The sequence below is a fragment of the Pan paniscus genome, chromosome 1 (genome assembly GCF_029289425.2).
Source record: "Pan paniscus chromosome 1, NHGRI_mPanPan1-v2.0_pri, whole genome shotgun sequence".
Lineage (NCBI taxonomy): Eukaryota > Metazoa > Chordata > Mammalia > Primates > Hominidae > Pan > Pan paniscus.
Genome location: NC_073249.2, coordinates 36,345,866 through 36,369,414, shown reverse-complemented (window position 1 = coordinate 36,369,414; position 23,549 = coordinate 36,345,866). Strand labels below are relative to the sequence as shown.

At 41.4% G+C, this 23,549-nt stretch overlaps 1 protein-coding gene across 13 annotated transcripts in view; it reads left to right on the top strand.

Annotated features, from left to right (window-relative positions):
- Positions 1-20,492: 20,492 nt before the first annotated feature.
- The window catches only part of RPS6KC1 (ribosomal protein S6 kinase C1), a 213,303-nt gene continuing 210,246 nt past the window's right edge, over positions 20,493-23,549 (top strand). For 5 of the 13 annotated variants that reach the window (XM_055108240.2, XM_063597223.1, XM_003814161.5 and 2 more), the window contains exon 1: positions 20,500-20,776. In XM_055108240.2, coding sequence (XP_054964215.1) covers positions 20,672-20,776 — 105 coding nt within the window. In that variant the 5' untranslated portion in view covers positions 20,500-20,671. Of the gene's footprint in view, positions 20,777-23,549 lie in introns of all 13 variants that reach the window. The other 8 variants (XM_063597242.1, XM_063597241.1, XM_063597230.1 and 5 more) reach the window with 5 other exon arrangements.

Here is a 23,549-nt window from a genome sequence, read left to right as displayed (position 1 = left end):
GTACCCCTTTTAAACCTAAACTAGACCTTCCTAAAGGTAATCCTATTGTCCCTGTTGGCAAGGGTCCACAGACTTTTGTTGGGACCTTTTGCAGGGGTTCCCCAGGCAGAAGGCTCACAGCTTTTGTGCAGCATAAATCTACTGTGGCACTACTGGCTGTAGCAGGAGATAGACATTGTATGGGGGTGAGAGAATGGCCTGAGCTGGAAATGTCCCAGTTTGGAATGGGACCCAGGATGGGCCCCTCGTGGCATTTCCCCAAATCGGGTTCTCTTCTTTATCAAACTTAGAGTGACACTGATTAGCCCAGTGTTTTCCTTTTTTACAGTTTGGACATATTTCAGGATCAGCAGTTTTCTTTTTTCCCCTGTCTGGCGGCCTGACTTGCTGATTTTTTCTACATTTTTTTTTAGTATGACCATGCTTCCCACAGTTAAAACAAGTTCCAGGGAATGGAGTATTTCCTTTATCCACTCTCAGTCCTGCCATTGCCTGTGCTAGCAGAGTAGCTGTATGCAGATTACTTTCGATACCATCACCTTTCCCTCTGATAGGTCGCAGAGCAGCCTGGCAAGCGGGATTCGCATTGTCGAAAGCCAATAACTGCAACACTATATCCTGAGCAGCTGAATCTGCAATCATCTTTTTAAGAGACTCCTGTAACCGAGCTATAAAGTCAACGTATGGTTCTCTTGGTCCCTGTTTTACAGCACTAAAGGAAGGGTATTTTTCTCCACCTGAAGTGATTTTTTTTCCCAAGCTCTAATGCACACTCCACTAAGCTGTTCTATGGCATCATCCTGCATGACCAGTTGTGCATCTAAACCAGCCCAGCCGCCAACCCCCAAAAGTTGGTCTGCAGTTATATTAATTTGAGGTTGGGCCTGGGCATTTTGAGCAGCCTGAATGGAAGCTTCATCTGCTCACCAAGTTTTGAATTGTAAGAACTGAGCAGGAGTTAGACAAGCTGGAGTAAGAGCATCCCAGTCAGTAGGTATCATTCGACTGGAAACAGCAACATTCTTTAACAGTCCCATTACAAAAGGAGAACCTGGTCCATACTGATTTATAGCTTGTTTAAATTCTTTGAGTAATTTAAAAGGAAAAGGCTCAAATGTAGCTGTAATATTTCCCTGTTGACCTGGTGGGTGTATTCTAACAGGGAACTGCCAAACCTCTTTATCACCCTCTCGTCTAGCTTGCTGAATTCCTGCCTGAATAGAACTAAGAGTGGTCGCTCGAGGCACTGCTTGAACAGTCACTGGGGCAACTACTTTTTGCTGTGTCCTCCGGAAAAGAAAGATCTGGAGGGTCTTTTTCTTCAAAATAATAAGGAGGGGGTGCAGAAGGGTAGGGATGAACCTCTCCTTCCTTTGCCACTTTAGCTTTAGCTGGTAAATAAACATGCTCTGTAACCTCTTCTGTTGTTACATTATACTCGCGTTTGTCCTCATCATCAGTGTGAAAAAGTTCCAAGGTGGAATGAACCAGACCCCATACCTGTCCCATTGTTACCCTGACGCTTCCGAGCTCCCCTTCTTATTCACCATGGGGATTGCTTTAAGAGTATTTGCTTGTCCTCCAGCTAGTTTTCCATTCCAACCATTGCTCCAGTGACCCTTCAACCTGGATTCGAGCCCCCACAATGGATGCCACTTGCCGAGACCAGCTCGGTTGGGGAGACCCTAACCCAACAGTGCTAGAGGAATTAAAGTCACACACATAAATATAGAGCTGTGAAGTGGGAAATCAGGGGTCTCACAGCCTTCAGAGCTGAGAGCCCCGAACAGAGATTTACCCACATATTTATTAACAGCAAACCAGTCATTGGCATTTTTTCTATAGATATTAAATTAACTAAAAGTATCCCTTATGGGAAACGAAGGGATGGGCTGAATTAAAGGAATAGGTTGGACTAGTTAACTGCGGCAGGAGCATGTCCTTAAGGCACAGATCACTCATGCTATTGTTTGCGGCTTAAGAATGCCCTTAAGTGGTTTTCTGCCCTGGGCAGGCCAGATGTTCCTTGCCCTCACTCCCGTAAACCCACAACCTTCCAGCGTGGGTGTTAGGGCCATTATGAACATATTACAGTGCTGCAGAGATTTTGTTTATAGCCAGTTTTGGGGCCGGTTTATGGCCAGATTTTGGGGGGCTTGCTCCCAACATGAGAGAGCGAGACTCTGTCTCAAAAAAAAAAAATTATTATTTTTTTTTTCTTTTACCTCTCTCAAATGATACTAATCACACTTGTTTAAAGCTCATTTTCTGATTATTCTGTTATGTTTATTTTGTCCGGAGTAAATTTATCTTCCCTATTTTGATTTTGCTGGTGGCTGTTCTAGTGTGAATTTCTTCATGTGTTTTGGAATTTTCATGTGCAAACCTCCTGATTAAGAGATTTTTATTTTTTCTCTCTGTTGACCCTGTTTGTCTTAATTGCCTCCATTCCCCCTCAAGGGACTCCTTGACCAGAATCAGGTTTTATATTTGTGGCTTGGGTCTGTCTAGCTATGCTATCAGAGATGTTACATTTCTAATCTGTGAGCTAGTGGATAGCTTGGCCCAGGTCCTGGATGTGAAGCTGTATCCCTTTTCTCCTGCCTCCCTAGGCCATGGCTATGGAAGTAGTCACTGCAGCACCTTTCAGCCTTTCTTCATGGGTAAAGTGGCCCTTAGTTTCAGCAGTGAGCCTGAATCCATCCCTTCTCTTTCTTGGGAGGACTTTTAGTTCTTGTTAACCTTCAGTAGCAAAATTCCTAGATAGAAGGCCCAGCATGTCTCAGCTTTGGTGTTTCTGGGCCTCAAAAAAAGTTAATATTGCTTTTGAGCATGATGGTGTTTTCCAGTTCTGTTTTGTTATGATTTCTCTTTTTATATTTTATCTCTCACTGCCATGTGTTTTGAGCAGAGAATGTCTTCAATGCAAGAGTTTAAATAGTATCTTCACTAGAAGTACAAATATACAATATTATGTAATATTCAGAAAAAATATCTTTATAAGCTGAAAGTCTGTTCCTCAAGAATTATTGAGATGTAGTGTAGCACAGTAAAATGGGAAAACTTTTTTTTTTCTTTTTTGAGGCAGAGTCTCAAAGCTGGAGTGCCAGTGGTGGGATCTCAGCTCACTGCAGCCTTAACCTTTTAGGCTAAAGTGTTCTTCCTGTTTCAACCTCCCAAGTAGCTGAGCACCACCATGCTTGGCTAATTTTCTATTTTTTGTAGAGACAGTGTCTTGCTATATTGCCCAGGCTGGTCTTGAACTCCTGGGCTCATGCCTTCCACCTCAACCTCCTAAAGTGCTGGGATTACAGGTGTGAGCCACCGCAGCTGGCTGGAAGACGCTTGAATCAAATAGACATGGGTTTTAACACATACTCTGACACTTCTCAGTTGTGGCATTGGGCAAACATATCACCTCTTTGGTCACAGTTATCTGCAAAATGGGGATAATAGTACTTATAAAATATTATGAAGATGGCTGGGCGCAGTGGCTCACTCCTGTAATCCCAGCACTTTGGGAAGTCAAGGTGGGCAGATCACAAGGTCAAAAGATCAAGACCATAATGGCCAACATGGTGAAACCCTGTCACTACTAAAAATACAAAAGTTAGCCAGGCGTGGTGGTATGTGCCTGTAGTCCCAGCTACTCGGGAGGCTGAGGAAGGAGAATTGCTTGAACCCGGGAGATGGAGGTTGCAATGAGCCGAGATTGCGCCACTGCACTCCAGCCTGGCGACAGAGTAAGACTCTGTCTCAAAATAAATAAATAAATAAATAAAAATGAAGATAAATAAAATGATAGATGTAAAGCACCTGTCAAAAGATACAGAGGGGCAGAAATATTTTGTTTTTTCATCACATTTATATGCAAATTTTTTCATCACATAAACTTGATTAATAAAGTAGCATAGCCGGGGGCGGTGGCTCATGCCTGTAATCCTAGCACTTTGGGAGGGCAAGGCGTGTGGATCACCTGAGGTCGTGAGTTTGAGACCAGCCTGACCAAAATGGAGAAACCCCATTTTTGCTAAAAACACAAAATTAGCCGGGCATGGTGGCACATGCCTGTAGTCTCATCTACTTGGGAGGCTGAGGCAGGAGAATGGCGTGAACCCAAGAGGTGGAGCTTGCAGTGAGCCGAGATCGTGCCACTGCACTCCAGCCTGGGTGACAAAGTGAGACAACGTCTCAAAAAAAAAAAAGAAAAATAAAGTAGCATATACTGAGTGGATAATATACATATAACAGAACTTTGTGCTGTTCTGTTCCTTTGGAAAATAGTACAGAGAAAAATTAAAAACAGAAGACAAAAATTATATAAAATGAGAACTAATATCATATAGATTCAATGCATAAGAGAAGTATCTATCTGATACTTTCAGATTTTTCTAAAAAAGTATCTATTTTGGTTATTGTACATTAGCATACTCCTTTGGAAGATTGATGTTAATCTTCCTGTCCATCAGGAAAATGAATATCCTTTGTTAAAAATCTCCCTAATTAGTAGTTACATAATCATACATACATGCTGATAACATGTATATATAATTCTGGGGTATAAAAATTACTTTGCCCTTTTCTTCTGTCTTAGTCTGTTTTGTGTTGCTGTAACAGAATACCTATGGGTAGTTTATAAGGAATAGACGTTTATTTAGCTCACAGTTCTGCAGGCTAAGTTCAAAAAGCATGGCACCCCAGCATCTGCTCAGCTTGTGGTAAGGGCTTTTATGTTGGCTCAAGACATGGCAGAGAAGGTCAAAGGGGAAGGGAATATGTGCAAAATCTGAGGGGCATACTGGCTTTACAGCAATTCACTCCCATGGGACCGTCCCACAAAAATTAATCCAGTCTTGTAAGACTGAGAACTCACTTACTACTGCAAGAACTGCACCAAGCCATTCATGAAGGATCTGCCCCCATAACCCAAACACCTCCCACTGGGACCCACCTTCTAATACCACCACATTGGGAATCGAATTTCTTTTCTCTTTTTTTTATTTCTTAATTAATTATTTATTTTTTGAGACAGCGTTTCACTCCCGTTGCCCAGGCTGCAGTGAAATGGCATGATCTTGGCTCGCTGCAACCTCCACCTCCTGGGCTCAAGTGATTTTCTTGCTTCAGCCCCTCAAGTAGCTGGGACTATAGGCATACACCACCACACCATGCTAATTGTATTTTTTGTAGAGAATGGATTTCACCATGTTGCCCAGGTGGGTCTCAAACTCCTGAGCTCAAGCCATCCACCTGCCTTGGTCTCCCAAAGTGCTGGGATTTGTGAGCCACCATGCCCAGCCATGGGAATCAAATTTCAGCATGAGTTTTGGAGGGGACAAAGTCAAACCCATAGTACCTCTTATAAAACAGAATTTGGCAAAATATAGATTGCGAGGAAAAGCTAAAAAATAAGGATGAAAAGCCCATTCAGAATGTCTCTCAACTCCTACACATGTACTTGTACTTCGCTCTCAGCCTCCAAATCCTGGAAAATGTTTCTGTATAACCTACCAACTCTTTCAGTAAAAATATCCCAGGTTGTCATGGTGACATAGTTTTTCCCATACAGAACCTTATAGTCTGGTATGGTAGTTTCCTAATTTTTTATGGTTGTGGAATTCTTTCTTTCTTTTTGGTACTATTTCTTATTTTTCCAGCTGAATATTATATCTAGGCTTGCTGAAGTGGTAGCAAATTATAGATTTAATTTGAAGCAGGGCAGATTTAACCAATGGTCTTATAGTCATTAGTAAGTCAGCCTATAACGCTGATAGAGTACTCCATGAGTATGTGTCCTGCAGTGGTCCTTGATGAAAACATCATAGCACTTAGCCCTTGCTAGAATTTCTAATTTCTTTCTCTAACATGTGTAGACTAAGAACTTTTGATGTCCAGGCTTTTAAAACAGAAGAACAGTGATAGGAATTTGGTAGTCAGGATATAAAATTTAAGTTAGCCCTTCTCTTTCCTCCATCCCTAAATCCCTCTTTTTTTTTTTTTTTTTTTTTTGTCACCCAGGCTGGAATGCAGTGGTGCAGTCTTGGCTCACTGCAACCTCCGCCTCCCTGGTTCAAGCGATTCTCCTGCCTCAGCCTCCTGAGTAGCTGGGACTACAGGCGTGTGCCACCACATCCGGCTAATTTTTGTATTTTTAATAGAGATGGGGTTTCACCATGTCGGCTGATCTCAAACTCCTGACCTCGTGATATGCCTGCCTCAGCCTCCCAAAGTGCTGGGATTACAGGAGTGAGCCACTGCACCTGGCCAACCCTTTCTTATTTCTACCTCTCAGCCCCAGAATAGGGCTTTGCAGATTTGTGAGAACTTACACTACAGAGACTTGTGGATGTTATGTAATTGAGCTCATCTCTAGCAGATGACCTTACTGCCTGGCCTGGTTTGTTTTAGGGTTCCTAAAATGGTTTTTCTCGAAAGGTATTAAGAAGCAAGAGCCAATCTAAGGGGCTCCTTAGACCCAGGAAAGAATGAAGAGGCTGAGCAATGGAAAGTCAGAGGAGAAATGAGAGAGCTGCATGTAAGAAAGAGCAAAAGTGCTTTCTGTGATTGTCTGATATCCATTTGAGGAGAGAAACCATGTCTATTGTTTGTTAAATAATGAATAAATAAATGGCTATTTAGTGGTCACGTATTCTGCCTCTGCCCATGCCAAAGCTAGATATTGATCTGGAAGTAGTGTATGTTCTTAAGGATGATTAACATCAAGGAGCAAGGTATGTAACCTTTTGTTCCTTTTAATGAATGTTTTGTTTATTGATATCTAAACCTTGGGTGTCTGGAATACTGGAGGCTAAAAAAATGATTTAAGGGACTCTTTGAGCTATTATAATATTTTGAAAAAAATCTAATAGAAATTGAAGAAAAATTCACAGCCATAAAGCGAAAGTTCACCAAAACCTTGTGTTTTTGTTTTTGATTGATAATATATAAGTTTAATATAGTAAGATTTGTTATTCTGGTCAGAAGCTCAGATCTGTCAATGACTTCAATTGACAAAGACAAAAAAAGATGATATTATTGTTGTTATATTAATATTTAATATATTTAATTTAGTTATACATTAATTGCCTTTTATTTGTGATTAATTATACTGGACAGCCTCCATTCCACAAAATAGAATTAGAACTTCTGGCCAGACATGGTGGCGCACGCCTGTAGTCCCAGCTACTCAAGAGGCTGAGGCAGAAGAACCACTTGAACCCGGGAGGCGGAGGTTGCAGTGAGCTAAGATAGTGCCATTGCACTCCAGCTGGGGTGACAGAGCAAGACTCCGTCTCAAAAAAAAAAAAAAAGAGAAAAAAATAGAAAAGAAAAGAAAGAAAAGAACTTCCATTGGCTAATAACAGAAAAATGGGTTTTGGAAGATGGGAGCAATGAAACAGAACAATAGAAAAAAAAAAAAGAAAACCTGGCCTGTAATCCCAGCATTTTGGGAGGCCGGCGTGGGTAGATCACCTGAGGTCAGGAGTTCGAGACCAGCCTGGCCAACATGGTGAAACCCCTTGTCTACTAAAAATGCAAAAATTATCTGGGCATGGTGGTGCACACCTATAATCCCAGCTACTCGGGAGGCTGAGACAGGAGAATCGCCTGAACCTGGGAGGTGGAGGTTGCAGTGAGCTGAGATCACGCCCTTGTACTCCAGCCTGGGCAACAAGAGCGAAACTCCATCTCGGGAAAAAAAAACAAAAACAACAACAACAACAACAACAACAACAACAAAAACCTAATTGGTTAACATTGGGTTACTTTTTTGTAAAGGATAATGCAGAAGAGACTTCCTTACGATGACTCAGTTAGACTAGAATCTCTTGTTTTCAGAAAAGAAACTGGTATTATTTGGAACCTATCTACTTCCTTAAACTTTCAGTTTGGTTAGGTGGCGTTTAGGATGAGTGACTCCATTTTGGTTTGGTTTGTTTTGGGCCCATTGCAGGAGCTCAGTTCAAACAATGACCTTTCATAATCTTGTTAAACAATTCTTCCCTTTTTGGTCAGGCTCTCTCCTAGGTGGGTGTGTGACCAAAACTCTGAGAGTGTTAGCGCTACTCTCAGTTACCACCACTCTGGGTTTCCAGTCTCAATACACCATTCATAGGTTACAATGTCCTCATGATAATACATTTCTTTGTTCCAGCCAAAGAGAGATTATTTGACATTTGATGGATGACTGCATGCAAACATTTAAAGCTTTTGAGAGAATACAGCATACCAGAGAGACTTCTGTTATGACTATCAGAAGAGTAATCCAAAAGTTTGGAGTATACTCTTGAGCCAGGATCCCCATGAACCAAACCAACTAAAATTGATTAGATCACAGAGAGAGCCAGATGAGGAGTCTACATTTTAACCAAGTAGCCTGTTTGTTAATTTTTGCAAATGAGGCTCTACAATATCTGATGTATTTATCCATGTGCAACAAGAAATGTCAGCAACTGCACAGACTCATCCTACTCAGTTAGCAGATAATCTAGCATCCCATGACGGGGTTAAATTAAAACAGGGAATGAGAACAAGTGGATCTAGAAGTTTAACTCTATAAAAGAGACCATAAGTACAATTTGAAAAAAAACAGTGGCATTAGGGATGTTGCTAAAGTTAGCCAATGGGTGAACTAATGGATCTTGAAAGCCATGTAAAGATTCAGGTTTGACATGATGGATCCAACACTTAAAGTTGCCTGCAGAAGCTACTGACTGTGAAATTCTAATTACAGCATTATCCTGCCAAGTGAAAGAGGTAGGTATAAGCAAAGAAAAATTAAGAGAGGGAAGAGTCTCATTACGATGGGGAGTCTGTTCTGATATCTTGGGAAAAGCTGTCCAAAGCATGAAGTCATCAACTTCCCATGGCCTTCTATAATTTTCATTTAACAGTTGTAAACTGTCTTATATCAGCATTCACTATTTCATAATTTCTAGAAATATATTTCCTCCATTTTCCATGTTAATTAACAGATCCAAATATATTTAGCTTCTTTATACTGTACAAAAACAAGATGCCAATATATATTTTTAAATTAAGTTCAACAATTAATGTTTCAGTATTTTAACTTACTCAGAAATGACTCAGACATTTCATGTATCTCTATCTCTTATATAATATAGCTAAGATTTCAAGTTATGAAAAAGAATTCTGTAATTATTACATTAGCCTAACTTACTCATTCTTAACAATTACGTTTGAATTGCTCATGGCAAACAAGGCTTGCCATCATCTGAAGTTACTTTTTAACAAGTCAGGCAAGTATCAAAAATATCACAGAAGCAAAGAAATGAAAAAGTTAAGTATGATTTTTCCCTCTGTTTTTCCTTTCATTAATGACATGCATTAACCAATTTATTTTCATCATGCATTCGGCTCCTAGGTTGGATTTATAGTTTTGTGACCTTAACCATCTAGGAGATAAAACTTGTTTGACTAGTAAGTCTATGTTTTAAAACTGCATGCTTGGGCCAGGTGCAGTGGCTCATGCTTGTAATCCCAGCACTTCGGGAGGCCGAGGTGGGCGGATCATGAGGTCAGGAGTTCAAGACAAGCCTGGCCAACATGGAGAAACCCCGTCTCTACTAAAAATACAAAAATTAGCTGGGTTTGGTGGTGCATGCCTGTAGTCCCAGCTACTTGGGAGGCTGAGGCAGAAGAATCACTTGAACCCGGGAGGCGGAGGTTGCAGTGAGCCAAGATTGCACCACTGCATGCCAGCCTAGGCAACAGAGTGAGACTCCATCTCAAAAAAAAAAAAAAAAAAGAGCTTAGAGTGAGCATGTTGCCTGTTAACAAAGATTAGTGTCATTGAGGCTGTGGAGTAGGTTTTAGGTCCAAATGTATCAAAAACTCACCTGAGTGACAAAGCATCCATTTCTGCTAAATCTGGATTTGATGTATTTTCCTCTAATTTGGTCTTGAGGTTGTCTCTGTAGAGTGGCTATGAATTCTAGCCCTGTCCTGGTGGAAAGCCAAGAGATTTGGTCATGGATATTTACAGTATGCCTTTCATGGGATACTTCTTTATCCTGGAATGCCGCCTAACACCTAAATGCCTGATCTGCAATGTTTCCCTCTGAAAGGAAACTTGTTTATACTGCAGATGCCCATGTGGCTCCATGATTGACCTGTGTCCAGTTTATTCCTATCATGAGAGCCACTTTCTAGGAGAGCCCTGACTAGGAGAAGAGTTAGGCTCAGCTGTGTCAGTCAGGTGAGACACAGAGGCAGGCGCCTGTAATCCTAGCTACTTGGAGGCAGGAGAATCGCTTGAACCCGGGAAGTGGAGGTTGCAGTGAACTCATCAGATAGGGCCACTGCACTCCAGCCTGGGCGACAGAGGGAGAAAAAAAAAAAAAGAAAAAAGAAATTAACTGCACACTGTGGTGAGCGCCTGTAATCCCAGCTACTCGGGAGGCTGAGGCAGGAGAATCGCTTGAACCTGGGAGGTGGAGATTGCAGTGAGCCGAGATGGTGCCACTGCACTCCAGCCTGGGTGACAGTGTGAGAGTCCATCTCAAAAAAAAAAAAAAAAAAAGAAGTTCAAGATCAAGGTGTCAGCAGAGTTGTTTTCTTCTGAGGGCTTCTCTTCCTGGCTTTTAAATTTACTAATACTAACTTACTAATACTAATTGGGATACGACATGCCCATAGATGCCTATCATCTGTGTCTTCAAATGGTCTTTCCTCTGTGTTCTAGTTTCCTCTTCTTGTAAGGACATAAGTCATATTGGACTAGGGCTCATCCATATAATTTCATTTTACCTTGATTGCCTCTTTAAAGGCTCTATCTTTAAATACAATCACATTCCGAGGTACTGCAGGCAGAACTTCTCAGTATATGGATTCTGCAGGGACACAGTTCAGCCCATAACACCATCCTAATGAATGTGAATTTGTAGCTCATTGTGGTTTTGATGTGCATTTCCCTGATGACTAACGCTACATCTTTTCATGTGCTTATTGGCCATTGGTATGGATTCTTTGGAGAAACATTTTCAGATCATTTGCCTATTTTAAAATTGAGTTATTTATCCTTCTATTGTTGGGTTGAAAGAGTTCTTTATATATTCTGGATACTAGACTCTTGTCAGATACATGATTTGCATATATTTTCTCCCATTCTGTAGATTCTCTTTTCACTTTGATAGTGTTCTTTGACACACAAAAGCTTTTAATTTTGATGAATTCCATCTTATCTATTTTTACTTTGCCTGCTTGTGCTTTTTGGTGTCATAGCAAACCATTTCCTGTTACAAGGCCATGAAGATACACACTTATGTTTCCTTCTAAGAGCTTTATGCTTTTACGTCTTACATTTCCATCTTTAGTCTATTTTGAGTTAATTTTAGTATGTGGTGTTAGGAGGGGTCTAAATTCATTATTTTACATGTGAATATCTAGTTTTCCCAGCACCATTTGTTGAAGACTATTTCTCTGCTCTCCCCATCTCTCCTTCCTATTGATTGCTTTTTGTTGAAAATCGCTTGACTGTAAACATATGGATATATGTCTGAACTCGCAACTCTATGCCATTATCTATACAGTTACCTTTATACCAGTATCACACTGCCTTGATTACTGTAGATTTGTAGTGAGTTTTGAAATCAGGACATGTGAATTCTCCAATCTTTATTAAGATTGTTTTGCTATTCAGAGTCCTTTGCATTTCCATATGAATTTTAAGATCAACTTGTTCCTTTCTGTTAAAAAAAAAGTTGAAATTTTAATAGGGATTGCACTGAATATGTATTCAATTTGGGGAGTATTGCCATCTTAATGACTTTCTCTCAATATTTTATTGTTTTAGGTGTACGAGCATTACATTTCCTTTGTTAAATTTATTCCCATTAGCCAGGTGTGGTGGTGCACGCCTGTAGTCCCAGCTACTTGGGAAGCGGAGGCAGGAGAATCGCTTGAACCTAGGAGGAAGAGATTGCAGTGAGCTCAGATTGTACCACTGCACTCCAGCCTGGATGACAGAGCAAGACTCCGTCTCAAAAATAAATAAAATAAATAAATAAATTTATTTCCAAATACTTTATTATTTTTGACAGTATTCTAAGTAGAATTATTTTCTTAATTTCAGTTTTGGATTGTTCATTGTTAGTGTATAGAAATACAATTAATTTTTTATAGGGGCCTTGTATCTTTCAACTTTGCTAAACTTATTCTTTGGCTCTAAAAGCTTTTTGAGAGTGTGTGTAGATTCTTTAGAGTTTTCTATATATAAGATCATGTTGGCTGGGTTTGGTGGTTCACACTTGTAATCCCAGCACTTTGGGAAGTTGAGGCAGGTGGATCACTTGAGCCCAGGAGTTTGAGACCTCCCTGGGCAACATGGCAAAACTACATCTCTACAAAAAATACGAAAATTAGTCGGGCATGGTGGTGCGTACCTGTAGACCCAGCTACTGGGGAGGCCGAGGTGGGAGGATCACATGAAGCAGAGGGAGAGGGTTGGGGGAGGTGGGGAGGTGAGGAGGTGGGTTGAGGCTGCAGTGAGCCATGATTTTAAAAAACAACAACAACAACAAAACCTAAAAACAAACAACTTTGGCTGGATGCTGTGGCTCATACCTGTAGTTCCAGCACTTTGAGAGGCAAAGGCAGGCAGATTGCTTGAGTCCAGGAGTTCAAGACTAGCCTGGGCAACATGGTGAGACTCCATCTGCACAAAAAATACAAAAATTAGCGGGGCATGGTGGTGCACACCTGTAATCTTAGCTACTTTGGAGGCTGAGGTGAGAGGATTACTTGAGCCCGGGATGTTGAGGCTGTAATGAGTCAAGATTGCGCCACTGCACTCCAGCCTGGGTGACAGAATGAGGCCCTGTCTCAATTAAAAAAAAAATCGTATCATCTGACAATAAAGATTGTTTCACCTCTACCTTTCCAACCTGGATGACTTTTATTTCTTTTTCTTGTCTAATTGCCTCCGCCAGAACTACCAATACAATATTGAATGGATGTGGAGGAGCGGACATCCTTGTCTTGCTCCTGCTTAGGGGGTAAGCTTTCAGTTTTTCACCATTGAGAATGATGTTAGCTGTGGGTTTTTCATCAGTGCCCTTTTTCAGTTTGAGGAAGTTCCCCTTCTATTCCTAGTTGGTTGTGTATTCTTAACATGAAAGGATGTTGGATTTTGTCAAATGTCTTTTCTGCATCTATTGAGATGATCCTGTATTTTTTCCCTTTATACTATCAATATGGTGTATTACATTGATTTACTTTCATATATTGAACCAACTTTGCATTTTGGAGATAAATCCCACATGTTCATGTCATGTAATCCTTTTACTGTGCTGCTCCATTTGGTCTGTGAGTTTTCAGTTGAGGATATTCACAAGGAAATTTTTTTTCTTGTAATTATTTGGCTGTGGTACCTGGGTAATACTGGCCTCATAAAATGAGTTGGAAAGTATTCTCTTTTCTTCTTTTATTTGACAGAGTTTGAGAAAGATTGACGTTAATTCTTCTTTAACACTCAGTTTCACTGAATTCATTGGAAAAAGCTTCTAATCCCAGGCTTTTTGTTTGTTGACATTTTTTTGATACAGACTTAATGTCTTTACTGGTCTATTCTGACATTTTTGTCTTCTTGAGTCAGTTTTGGCTTTGTCTTTCGTTCCTTTAGACGTGGTTTTCTTTAGCTTTTTGGATGTATTTAAAGTAGCCAATTTAAAATTTATGTCTAGTAAGACCAACATCTGAGCTTCCTCATGGACATAGTTTTTAATTGATTGCTTTTTTATCTGTGTATGGGTCACACTTTTTGTTTTTTATAATGCTTCATAAATTTTTGTTGAAAAATTAATTATTTTAAATATTCTAATATGACAACTCTGAAAGTCAGATTATCTCTCCTTCCTAGAGTTCATTGTTAGTGCTTACTGTAGTACTTGTTTATTTAGTTTTCTGAACTAATTCTGTTAAATCTGTTATTTGTTGTGTGTGACCACTAAAGTCTCTGTTCCGTTAGCTTATTAATTAGGCAGAGATTGGACAGCAAATGATTGGACAGTGATTTCCTTAGGTGCTGGAACCAAAAAAACAGCTCCCAGTCTTTGCAGAGATGCCCTGTTTTTATTTTATTTTATTTCTATTTTTTACAGTGACAGGGTCTCACTATATTGCCCAGGCTAGTCTCAGACTCCTGGGCTCAAGGGATCCACCTACCTTAGCCTCCAAAGTGCTGGGATTATAGGCACGAGCCACCGCGCCTGGCCTTATTTTATTTTTATTTACTTATTTATTTTGAGACACCGTCTTGCTATATCATCCAGGTTGGCATGCAGTGGCATGATCTTAACTTACCACAACCTCTGCCTCCCAGGCTCCAGCAATTCTCTTGTTTCAGCCTCCTGAGTAGCTGGGACTACAGGTGTACGCCACTATGTTGGGGACCAGCCTCAACACCACCTGTAGGGTACTCGAAGTCCGGTGGTGACAAAGGAATGAGAAGAGACAGCTTAAGAGTTTATAAAGGTGGGAGCCAGGGGGCCAGTTGCAAAATGGAGGCTGCAAAAGGTTTAGAGCTCTGGTCTCCATACTATTTATTGAGTACAGTTACTTAGATTTAAGAAGCAGATTTTTAGGGCGAAACAGTGAAAGGGTTGCAGTGCATCATAGGCGTAATTTATAGTAATAGCGGTTTAAATGAATCTCCTTTGTGCTCAAACAGCATATCTTTAACTATCAGAGAGTAGCTAGTGGGAGCGGCTTAACTAGGAGCCTGCATGTCTGTCTACATTTCAGTGTTTTAAAGGAGTGTCTTTCTCCTTGAACACAGTGTTTACAGATAAGAGAGCGGGTCTAGTTCTGAGCATGGGAACATGATGGCAATTAGGAGGCTTTCCTCCTCAGAGGCCTCTTGCGGCTTTCCACAACTTAATGTCCCATATTTTTATGGCCAGTTCATACAGGCACCCCACAAGCCCTTTTCCTGAATGAGAAGAGACAGGTTGAGAGTTTGTAAAGGTGGGAGCCAGGGGGCCACTTGCAAAATGGAGGCTGCAAACAGTTCAGAGCTCTGGTCTCCACACTATTTATTGAGTACAATCACTTAGATCTAAGAAGCACATGTTCAAGGCGAAACAGTGAAAGGGTTGCAGTGCGTCATAGGCGTAGTTTATAGTGATAGCAGTTTAAATGAATCTCCTTTATGCTCAAACAGCATATCTTTAACTTATCGGAGAGTAGCTAGTGGGAGCGGCTTAACTAGGAGCCTGCATGTCTGTCTACATTTCAGTGTTTTAAAGGAGTGTCTTTCTCCCTGAACACAGTGTTTACAGATAAGACAGCCGGTCTCTCTCTGAGCATGGGAACATGATGGCAATTAGGAGGTTTTCCTCCTCAGAGGCCTTTTGTGGCTTTCCACAACCTATTGTCCATATTTTTATGGTCAGTTTATACAGGCACTCCACAAGCCCTTTTCCCAACACCACTATGCCCTGCTATTTTTTTTTTTTTTTTTTTTTTGCATTTTCTTGTAGAGATGGGGCCTCACTATGTTTCCCAGGCTGGTCTTGAACTCCTGGGCTCAAGTGATCCACCTGCCTCAGCCTCTCAAAGTGCTGGGATTATAGGTGTAAGCCACTGCACCCTGCAGAGGCCCTGTTTTTATGCAGGTGTACATCTTCAACACTCAGCCAGGCAGTTTACAACCCTGCCTTAGTCTTCTCATCTTGCTTGTACAGAGCTTCAAGTTTGGCTAGATGTGAAAGCTTAAAGCCTTCTCAAGTCTTTCCTGAGCATCTGCGTAGCTCTGGTCATGTGCATGGTCTTCTAGATTCTCAAGAATATATTGGAACTTTTCAAGGCCCTTATTCTTCCAAAGCTTCTCATTCTCCAGCCTTTTCTGTCAAGCTTCTTGGGCAGTCGATTGTTTGCTCAGCTGTTATCCATCACTTCAGGGAGCAAAGACAAACACATTTACCTATAAATATTGTGGAAAAATGTCCCCTGGTTAATGGCTTTAGCGTTGGGACAAGGTGAAGATAAGCCTTTTGAGTTGGTCTTCTGAAAGCCACCAGACAAATAAGACCAGATATTTATTTATTTATAGTAATAATTACTATTCTATAAAAATGAGGTCTCTTCTCCCTCAGAACTAGTTGTAGGAATGTTGGCTGTTATTTTCAAGGATATCCCTGAGTTGAGGAGCAGGGGATGGGCCTAGGGTTAGTTAAAATGCCAGAAAGTTTGCTGTTCTTAGAGATTCAGCCTATTTTCTTTCTTTCTTTTTTTTTTTTTTTCTTTTTTGAGACAGAGTCTCGCTCTGTCGCCCAGGCTGGAGTGCAGTGGCATGATCTCAATTCACTGCAACCTCCGCCTCCCAGGTTCAAGCAATTCTCCTGCCTCAGTCTCCCGAATAGCTGGGACTACAAGTGCCCACCACCACACCCAGCTAGTTTTTTGAATATTTAGTAGAGACGAGGTTTTACCATGTTGGCCAGGCTGGTCTCAAACTCCTGACCTCATGATCCGCCCGCCTCGGCCTCCCCAAGTGTTGGGATTACAGGTATGAGCCACCGCGCCCAGCTGAGATTCAGCCTATTTTCTTAAATAAGTGTTCCTGGGTTGCTGTAAGCTTTTGGTTAGTTTCCAGAGTTCTGAAAGAGTTAATACTGAGAGTTTTTGTTAGTTTTTTCATAGTTTATGTGGAGCAGTGAACTTTTGGAGTTCCCCCTAACAAAGAATCAGTTTTTGATTTCATTGGTTTTTCTTTATTGCTTTTCTCTTTTTCTATTTCATTGTTTTTCTCTTTTTAAAAAAATTTCATTGAGTTATTACTCTTTTCTTTATGTTTTATTCCTTATTCTTGCTCTAGGGTTCAATATTTTTTTTTCTAGCTTCTTAAAGTAGAAGCTTAGTTCGTGACCCTTCTTCTTGTCTACTATAAGCCATCAAGGTTATACATTTCCCTCTAAGCACTGCATTAGCTGTGTCCCACACATTATGATATGCTTCCATTTTCATTCAATTCCAAATATGTTTAAAAGTTTTTTGTCACTTATTTTTGATCCAGGCATCTTTAAGAATTGTATTTACTTTCCAAATATTCATGAATTTTATGGGTAACTTTCTATTATTAACTTCTAGTTTAATTCCCTGAGGTCACAGAGCAAATCCAATTTATATTGGTTTTAAAAATTTTGTTAACATTTATTTATTTACTGAGATGGAGTTTCACTCTTGTTGCCCAGGCTGGAGTGCAATGGTGCGATCTCAGCCCACTGCAACCTCCGCCTCCTGGGTTCAAGTGATTCTCCTGCCTCAGCCTCCTGAGTAGCTGGGATTACAGGCATGTGCCACCATGCCTGGCTAATTTTGTATTTTTAGTAGAGTCAGGGTTTTTCTACATTGGTCAGACTGGTCTCCAACTCCCAACCTCAGGCTATCTGCCCACCTTGGCCTCCCAAAGTGCTGAGATTACAGGCGTAAGCCACTGCGCCCAGCCTGTTAACATTTATTTTATAGCCCAGGATATGGCCTGACTTGTTGAATGTTTTCTGTACACTTGAAACAAACATTTTCTGCTACTATTGAGTGGCGTGTTCTATAAATGTCTATCAGGTAGAGTTGGTTGATAGAGCTTTTCAGGTTTTCTGTATCCTTATTCATTTATTTGTTTACGTGTTTTGTCAATTACCGAGAGAGGAGCGTTGAAATCTTTTTTGTTTTTTTGAGACATATTCTTGCTCTATTGCCCACGCTAGAGTTCAGTTGCATGATCTTGGCTCACTGCAACCTCCACCTCTCTGCTTCAAGTGATTCTTGTGCTTCAGCCTCCCAAGTGACTGGGGTTACAGGAATGTGCCACCACGCCAGGCTAATTTTTGTATTTTTAGTAGAGATGAGGTTTTGCCATGTTGGCCAGGCTGGTCTTGAACTCCTGGCCTCAAGTGATCTACCCACTTCAGCCTTCTAAAGTGCTAGGATTACAGGCATGTGCCACCATGCCAGGCCTGAGTGTTGAAATTTTAACTATAATTGTGGATTTGTCTATTTCTTCTTTTAGTTCTAATTGTTTTTGCTTTTTACATTTTTAGTTTTGTTATTAGGTATATACACATTTAGAATTGCTCTGTCTTCTTTATGAATTGAATTCTTTAAGTTTTGTCCTTCTTTATTCCTGATCATATTTCTTTGTCTTAAGTATTTCTAGTAGTGTTTTCGTGGCACATGTTTTCCCACTTTTTAAATTTTTAATCAATAATATCTGGTAAATCAAAGAAACTCAGAGAACATGGAGAGGAAGTTGCTAAGGATGATCTCAAATAGCTAACTAATGTAATTAAATGGAGAGTAAAACCAGTCATCGAGATAGAAATAGGTATATGAGGGGAAAAAATGTTGAGATTTTGATTTGTTCTGTTTCCAGTGTTAGATATATAATAAAGATGTAGGTAAAGTGAGTCAAGTCCTGGAAGAGAGATATGCTGGGAGATAGACATTTGCAAGTCAATGGGAATAAAGAACAAAGGATCAAAGGCAAAATCTTGAGAAACAAGAATACTAAAAGTTCTTGGAAGGAAGAGAAACCAGCAAAGGAGACTGAAAAAAGAGCAAGTCATCTGAGTATAAAAGAGAAAAGGGAAATAATGCTGACTCATGCTAAGAACATAGAAAAGTTTTAAAAAGGTAGAAATGGTCAGAGACTTTCAAAATCCAGAAATATTGGGCAAATTGAGGTCACTGGAAACTGTTTTCAGAGCAGTTTCAGAGTAGCAATATAGAGGTGAAACCAGATTGAATTGGACATGGGAATAAATGGGTGATGATGCAATGTTGATGTAGATTACTTTAAAATCAACTTAAACAACTTTGACGGTGAGTGGAAGGAGAAAGAAAGGAAGAAAAGAAGGCAAAATGAATAATGCCCTTTACTCCCTTCTCTCCTGGCTAACTCCCATCTCTCTTCCAAGACTCAGTCTTCTATCAGAAAGCCTTAGGCGATCTTCCATTCTGAATTGATGTGCTCTTTAGTACTCCATATATACATTCACCATGGTACTTATCACAGTATATTTTGTGTCTTTATTTTTCCTACTAGATGGTACTTGAGAACAGGGACTATCTACCTTTTTTTTTTTTTTTTTGAGAGAAGTCTTGCTCTTGTCCCCCAGGCTGAAGTGCAATGGTGCGATCTTGGCTCACTGAAACCTCCACCTCCCGGGTTCAAACGACTCTTTTGCCTCAGCCTCCCAAGTAGCTGGGATTGCAGGCGCCTGCCACCACGCCTGGCTAATTTTTTGTATTTTTAGTAGAGACGGGGTTTCACCATGTTGGCCAGGCTGGTCTTGAACTCCTGACCTCAGGTAATCCGCCCGCCTCGGCCTCCCAACATGTTGGGATTACAGGCGTGAGCCACCGTGCCCGGTCGGAGAACAGGGACTATCATTGTAACTCCAATGCCAAATTGGCATCATGTCTGGCACATAGTAGGTGGTGAATTCAGGTTTAATGAATGACTAATAGACTTAGATATATGTAGGTTGAAAAGAAGGAGCCAGTGGTGAGAAAGAGATTAAACATACAGAAAGGAGATTTGGAATGTCATTGAAACAGTGTCTTAAGGTTTGCCAAAGAGGATGGGATTCAGATCACATGTGGAGTCATTAGCTGTAAAAATTAGCAAGTGATATGTGTACGTTTCAGACTGGCATGGAAATGTGAGAAGACAAAGGAATTGGTACTAAGGGCCATAGCTGCTTCTTCCTCTTCCTTTTTCCCTGTAAAGAAGAGTGGTGGTGCAGAGAGTAGGGAGGCAAAAGGAAGAGGAACAGAGTCTTTAGGATAATGGCAAAGACTTGGCATGAATATTTTGTGGAATGAAAAGGAACCTTGATCACAAAAAGATAAAGGAACTGCCAAGCGTTGATAACAACCTCAGCTGAAATTGGAAACTGTAGTGAGTGGCTCGGAGAGGTCGAGTGACATATTTCTTTCTTCTAGCCAGAGGCGGACTCCAGATTTTCGAACCTGTGGGGATTTTTAAAAGATTGATATTGGCTTGGGAGCTTTTTTGGGTTGGGGGCTTGCTGTGCAGATGTGTTACAGAAAGGCGCTCAATGGAAGGAAATTCGTCTTAGAAAGAAGTAAGGGATATGTCTCAGAGAATGAGATGTTGCTGTGGGTATTTAAAATGATAGACTGTGAATAGGTAAGGAAAGAAGGTGCTAGGCTATGGTATCTCTCCATCCCTTCAACACTCCACGTAAGTTTGTACCACGGCGGGGCGGAGGCAGGGAGGACCACGCTCTCCCGGTGTGGCGTGGCTATACCAACTCTCATAAAATCTAGAAGGTGACGGAGCTAGCGTACAAGAGGTCTTTAGTGGAGAGGCCTGAGGTCTCCGCAGTGACGGGGGTGGCAGCGCGACCCCTTAGTCTTCAACTACAGGCCAGTCCCAGGTGCCCCAAAGGGGCTAGAATCTAAGGAGGAGTCTCCCCTCCCCCTAGAAGCGGGAGACAGCCTGGCCCGGAAGCTTCTCTGCTGACCCGGAAGCAGAGCTGTGCAGCAGAGGCGCCGCCGTGGAGCTGCCTTGGAGCCACCGCCCCCTCGCCGCTTCGCCGCTGCGTTGGGGAACCTGGACCGCGGCGGCGCCGGGTTTCCCTCATGATCCCGGGCGGGCGGCGGCGGCGGCAGAGGCGGCGGGAGGATGACCTCTTACCGGGAGCGGAGTGCCGACCTGGCCCGTTTCTACACTGTCACCGAGCCCCAGCGACACCCGAGGGGCTACACAGTATATAAGGTCACCGCCCGGGTGAGTGCCGGTGTCGGGCTGGGATAGGAGCTTGGATTGGGACCTGAGGATCTGGGGTGGGGACCCTGATGTGAGGGCTCAGAGCCGAGGGTGGGACTGGGTGCTGCTCCTACTGGCGGGACTTGGGTGTCGGAGGTTGGGATTTTTAGAGTAGTGGCTGAGTGTGATATGCCCAGGGCTTCACTGTAGTAGGTCGTGGTAGAGTCCTCTTTCTGGGGGTGGGGCAGTCAGTGGTTGATGGTTTTAAATTGATGACTCAGTTCCCATCCCGTTTGGACTTTCTCTTCTGAGTTCGCAATTTGCAGAAGTGGTTTTGCTTGCTCCAGGAAGATAATGCAGATTAAAAAGTGTTAATTTATGTATTGTTTGGCTTATGTAATATAAGTTGTTTTTTCTCTTGACCTTTATCAGGTTTGCGTGAGAAAGACAGATTCTTGGGACAGATGTCAGTGTTAGGCCACCAACCTAGGAACTGTGGATCGGGCTTTGTCAAACCTTTGAGTTTTTCATGTTTTTCATTAGGAGACGTGAAAAAAATCTGCTGAGGGTGGCTTGTGTGAGCTACCATGAGGGCACATTTTAAAGTTGGGAGGCTCCTTTACATCAACTAACTGGTCCAATTTTTAGTACCCACTTTATGTTTCATTGCTTTTGCCTTGAGTTTTAAAGAGAGTCTGCATCTTCTAGGAAAGTAAGAATAAATCAAAATTAAATAAGTATATATGTATGTGACGTATGTGTGCATGAATATATGTGTATAGTAGGCATTTTATACACATCACCCAATTTAATTCTCATTTTAATGAGGAAGAAATAGATTAAAGCAAGTTTAGTAACTTGCCCAACTTTACATTGCAAGGCAGTAGCAGATCTGTCTGGGATCTGAAACAGTTTTGCCTAACTCCAAGTTATATAAAATGTTAATAATTAACTTTATCAATTTTTAAAGAAGAGAGGTACAGATTAAGTAACAATAGTTCAATATACATTTGGAGGATGTAAAGCAGGCCTTCAGAATAATTTTTTTTTTTTTTTTTTTTTTTGAGACGGAGTTTCGCTCTTGTTGCCCAGGCTGGAGTGCAATGGCATGATCTCTGCTCACCGCAACCTCTGCCTCCTGAGTTCAAGCGATTCTCCTGCCTCAGCCTCCCGAGTAGCTGGGATTACAGGCATATGCTACCATGCCCTGATAATTTTTTGTATTTTTAGTAGAGATGGGGTTTCTGCATGTTGCTCAGGCTCATCTCGAAGTCCTGACCTCAGTTGATCCGCCTGCCTCGGCCTCCCAAAGTGCTGGGATTACAGGCATGAGCCACCACACCCAGCCTGAGAAGAATCTTAAAGGTTAAATAGATCAGTTTGGGGCATGGGAGTGGCACGTGGTGTATGGAAATGGTGCACAATTCAGATAAATGTGAGAAGGAGGGATAGATGAACATGTCTGTATAAAGATAATGAGAAGACCTGACCTGCTATTGCCGATTGCTGTTCGGAGAATAGAGGGATGTTTGTTGCTCCCTGCTTGCACTTAAGGTTGTTACATGGGTGGAATGTTAGTTTCAGGTTGTGTAAGAAATTTTGTGAGAGTGAGGGGCCCTTATTATACCACTCTTGAAACCTTTCTAGTCATTGGGCCCTTTGAAAATCTAGGCTTAGTTTCCTAACACATAGTGTATGGAATCAGAACAGTTTTCAACATACATAATGTTTCTCTCACAGCATCCTACTTATCCGTTAATTTAACAGGAAAGTTATATTGTATTAATTTAGTTGCATGTCTGTGTCTCTTAGTGGATTTAGAGCAGTTCTCTATCATTGGCATTTGTTTCTGCTTATATCAAATAATAGATAAAAGAATATGCATGTGCATGGCACACAGTGCCTGAAAAACATTGTTGAATGTTTTCCTCTTCATTGTATGGAGCACACCCAATAAATGTTTAGATCCAGGCACTAAATACTGTGAGGGACATAAGGCTGAATAAAGCAGGGATCTTTATTCCTTTCAAGGATACTCATAGTAGAAGAGAGTTTAATATACTTAAGTGTGATATAACACAGGAAGTTCCAGCAGACACTACAGAAGAGGGCTGTGGGAAGACAGATTGCTTCTGGATCAGGAGATTGGGGAATATGTACCAATCAAGATAGTTGAAAGAGGGGAAGAATCCAGAAAAGGAGAGGGTATGAAAAGGTAGAGAGTTGAAGGGGTAGAGTCCATAAAGACCTGGAGGTATGAATGTGTGTGGAACTGGAATTGGAAGCACTGAGTATAATTATTTGTATTGTTACTTTACAAAAGGAAAGGTTAACCAAATTCAGAATTTTTTTTTTTTTCCAAGGCGTAGTCTCGCTCTCTTGCCCAGGCTGGAGTGCAGTGGCGCTATCTCAGCTTACAGTAACCTCGCCTCCTGGGTTCAAGCGATTCTCCTGTCTCAGCCACTCAAGTAGCTGGGATTACAGGCGCCCGCCACCATACCCGGCTAATTTGTCTATTTTTTGTAGAGACGAGGTTTCGCCTTGTTGTCCAGTCTGGTCTCGAACTCCTGACCTCAGATGATCCCCCCGCCTCAGCCTCCCAAAGTGCTGGGATTACAGGCGTGAGCCACCGCATTGGCCAAATTCAGATCTTAAATATCTGAAGCTGTGACCTATTTACTGAGCTAAGTTTTGACAATATAAACTAGAAGATAAAGTAGCACATTGCCTTAGAACTAACCAAATTTATATATATGCATGTTACATATTGCTCTGGTTATTTGAACTTGAAAAT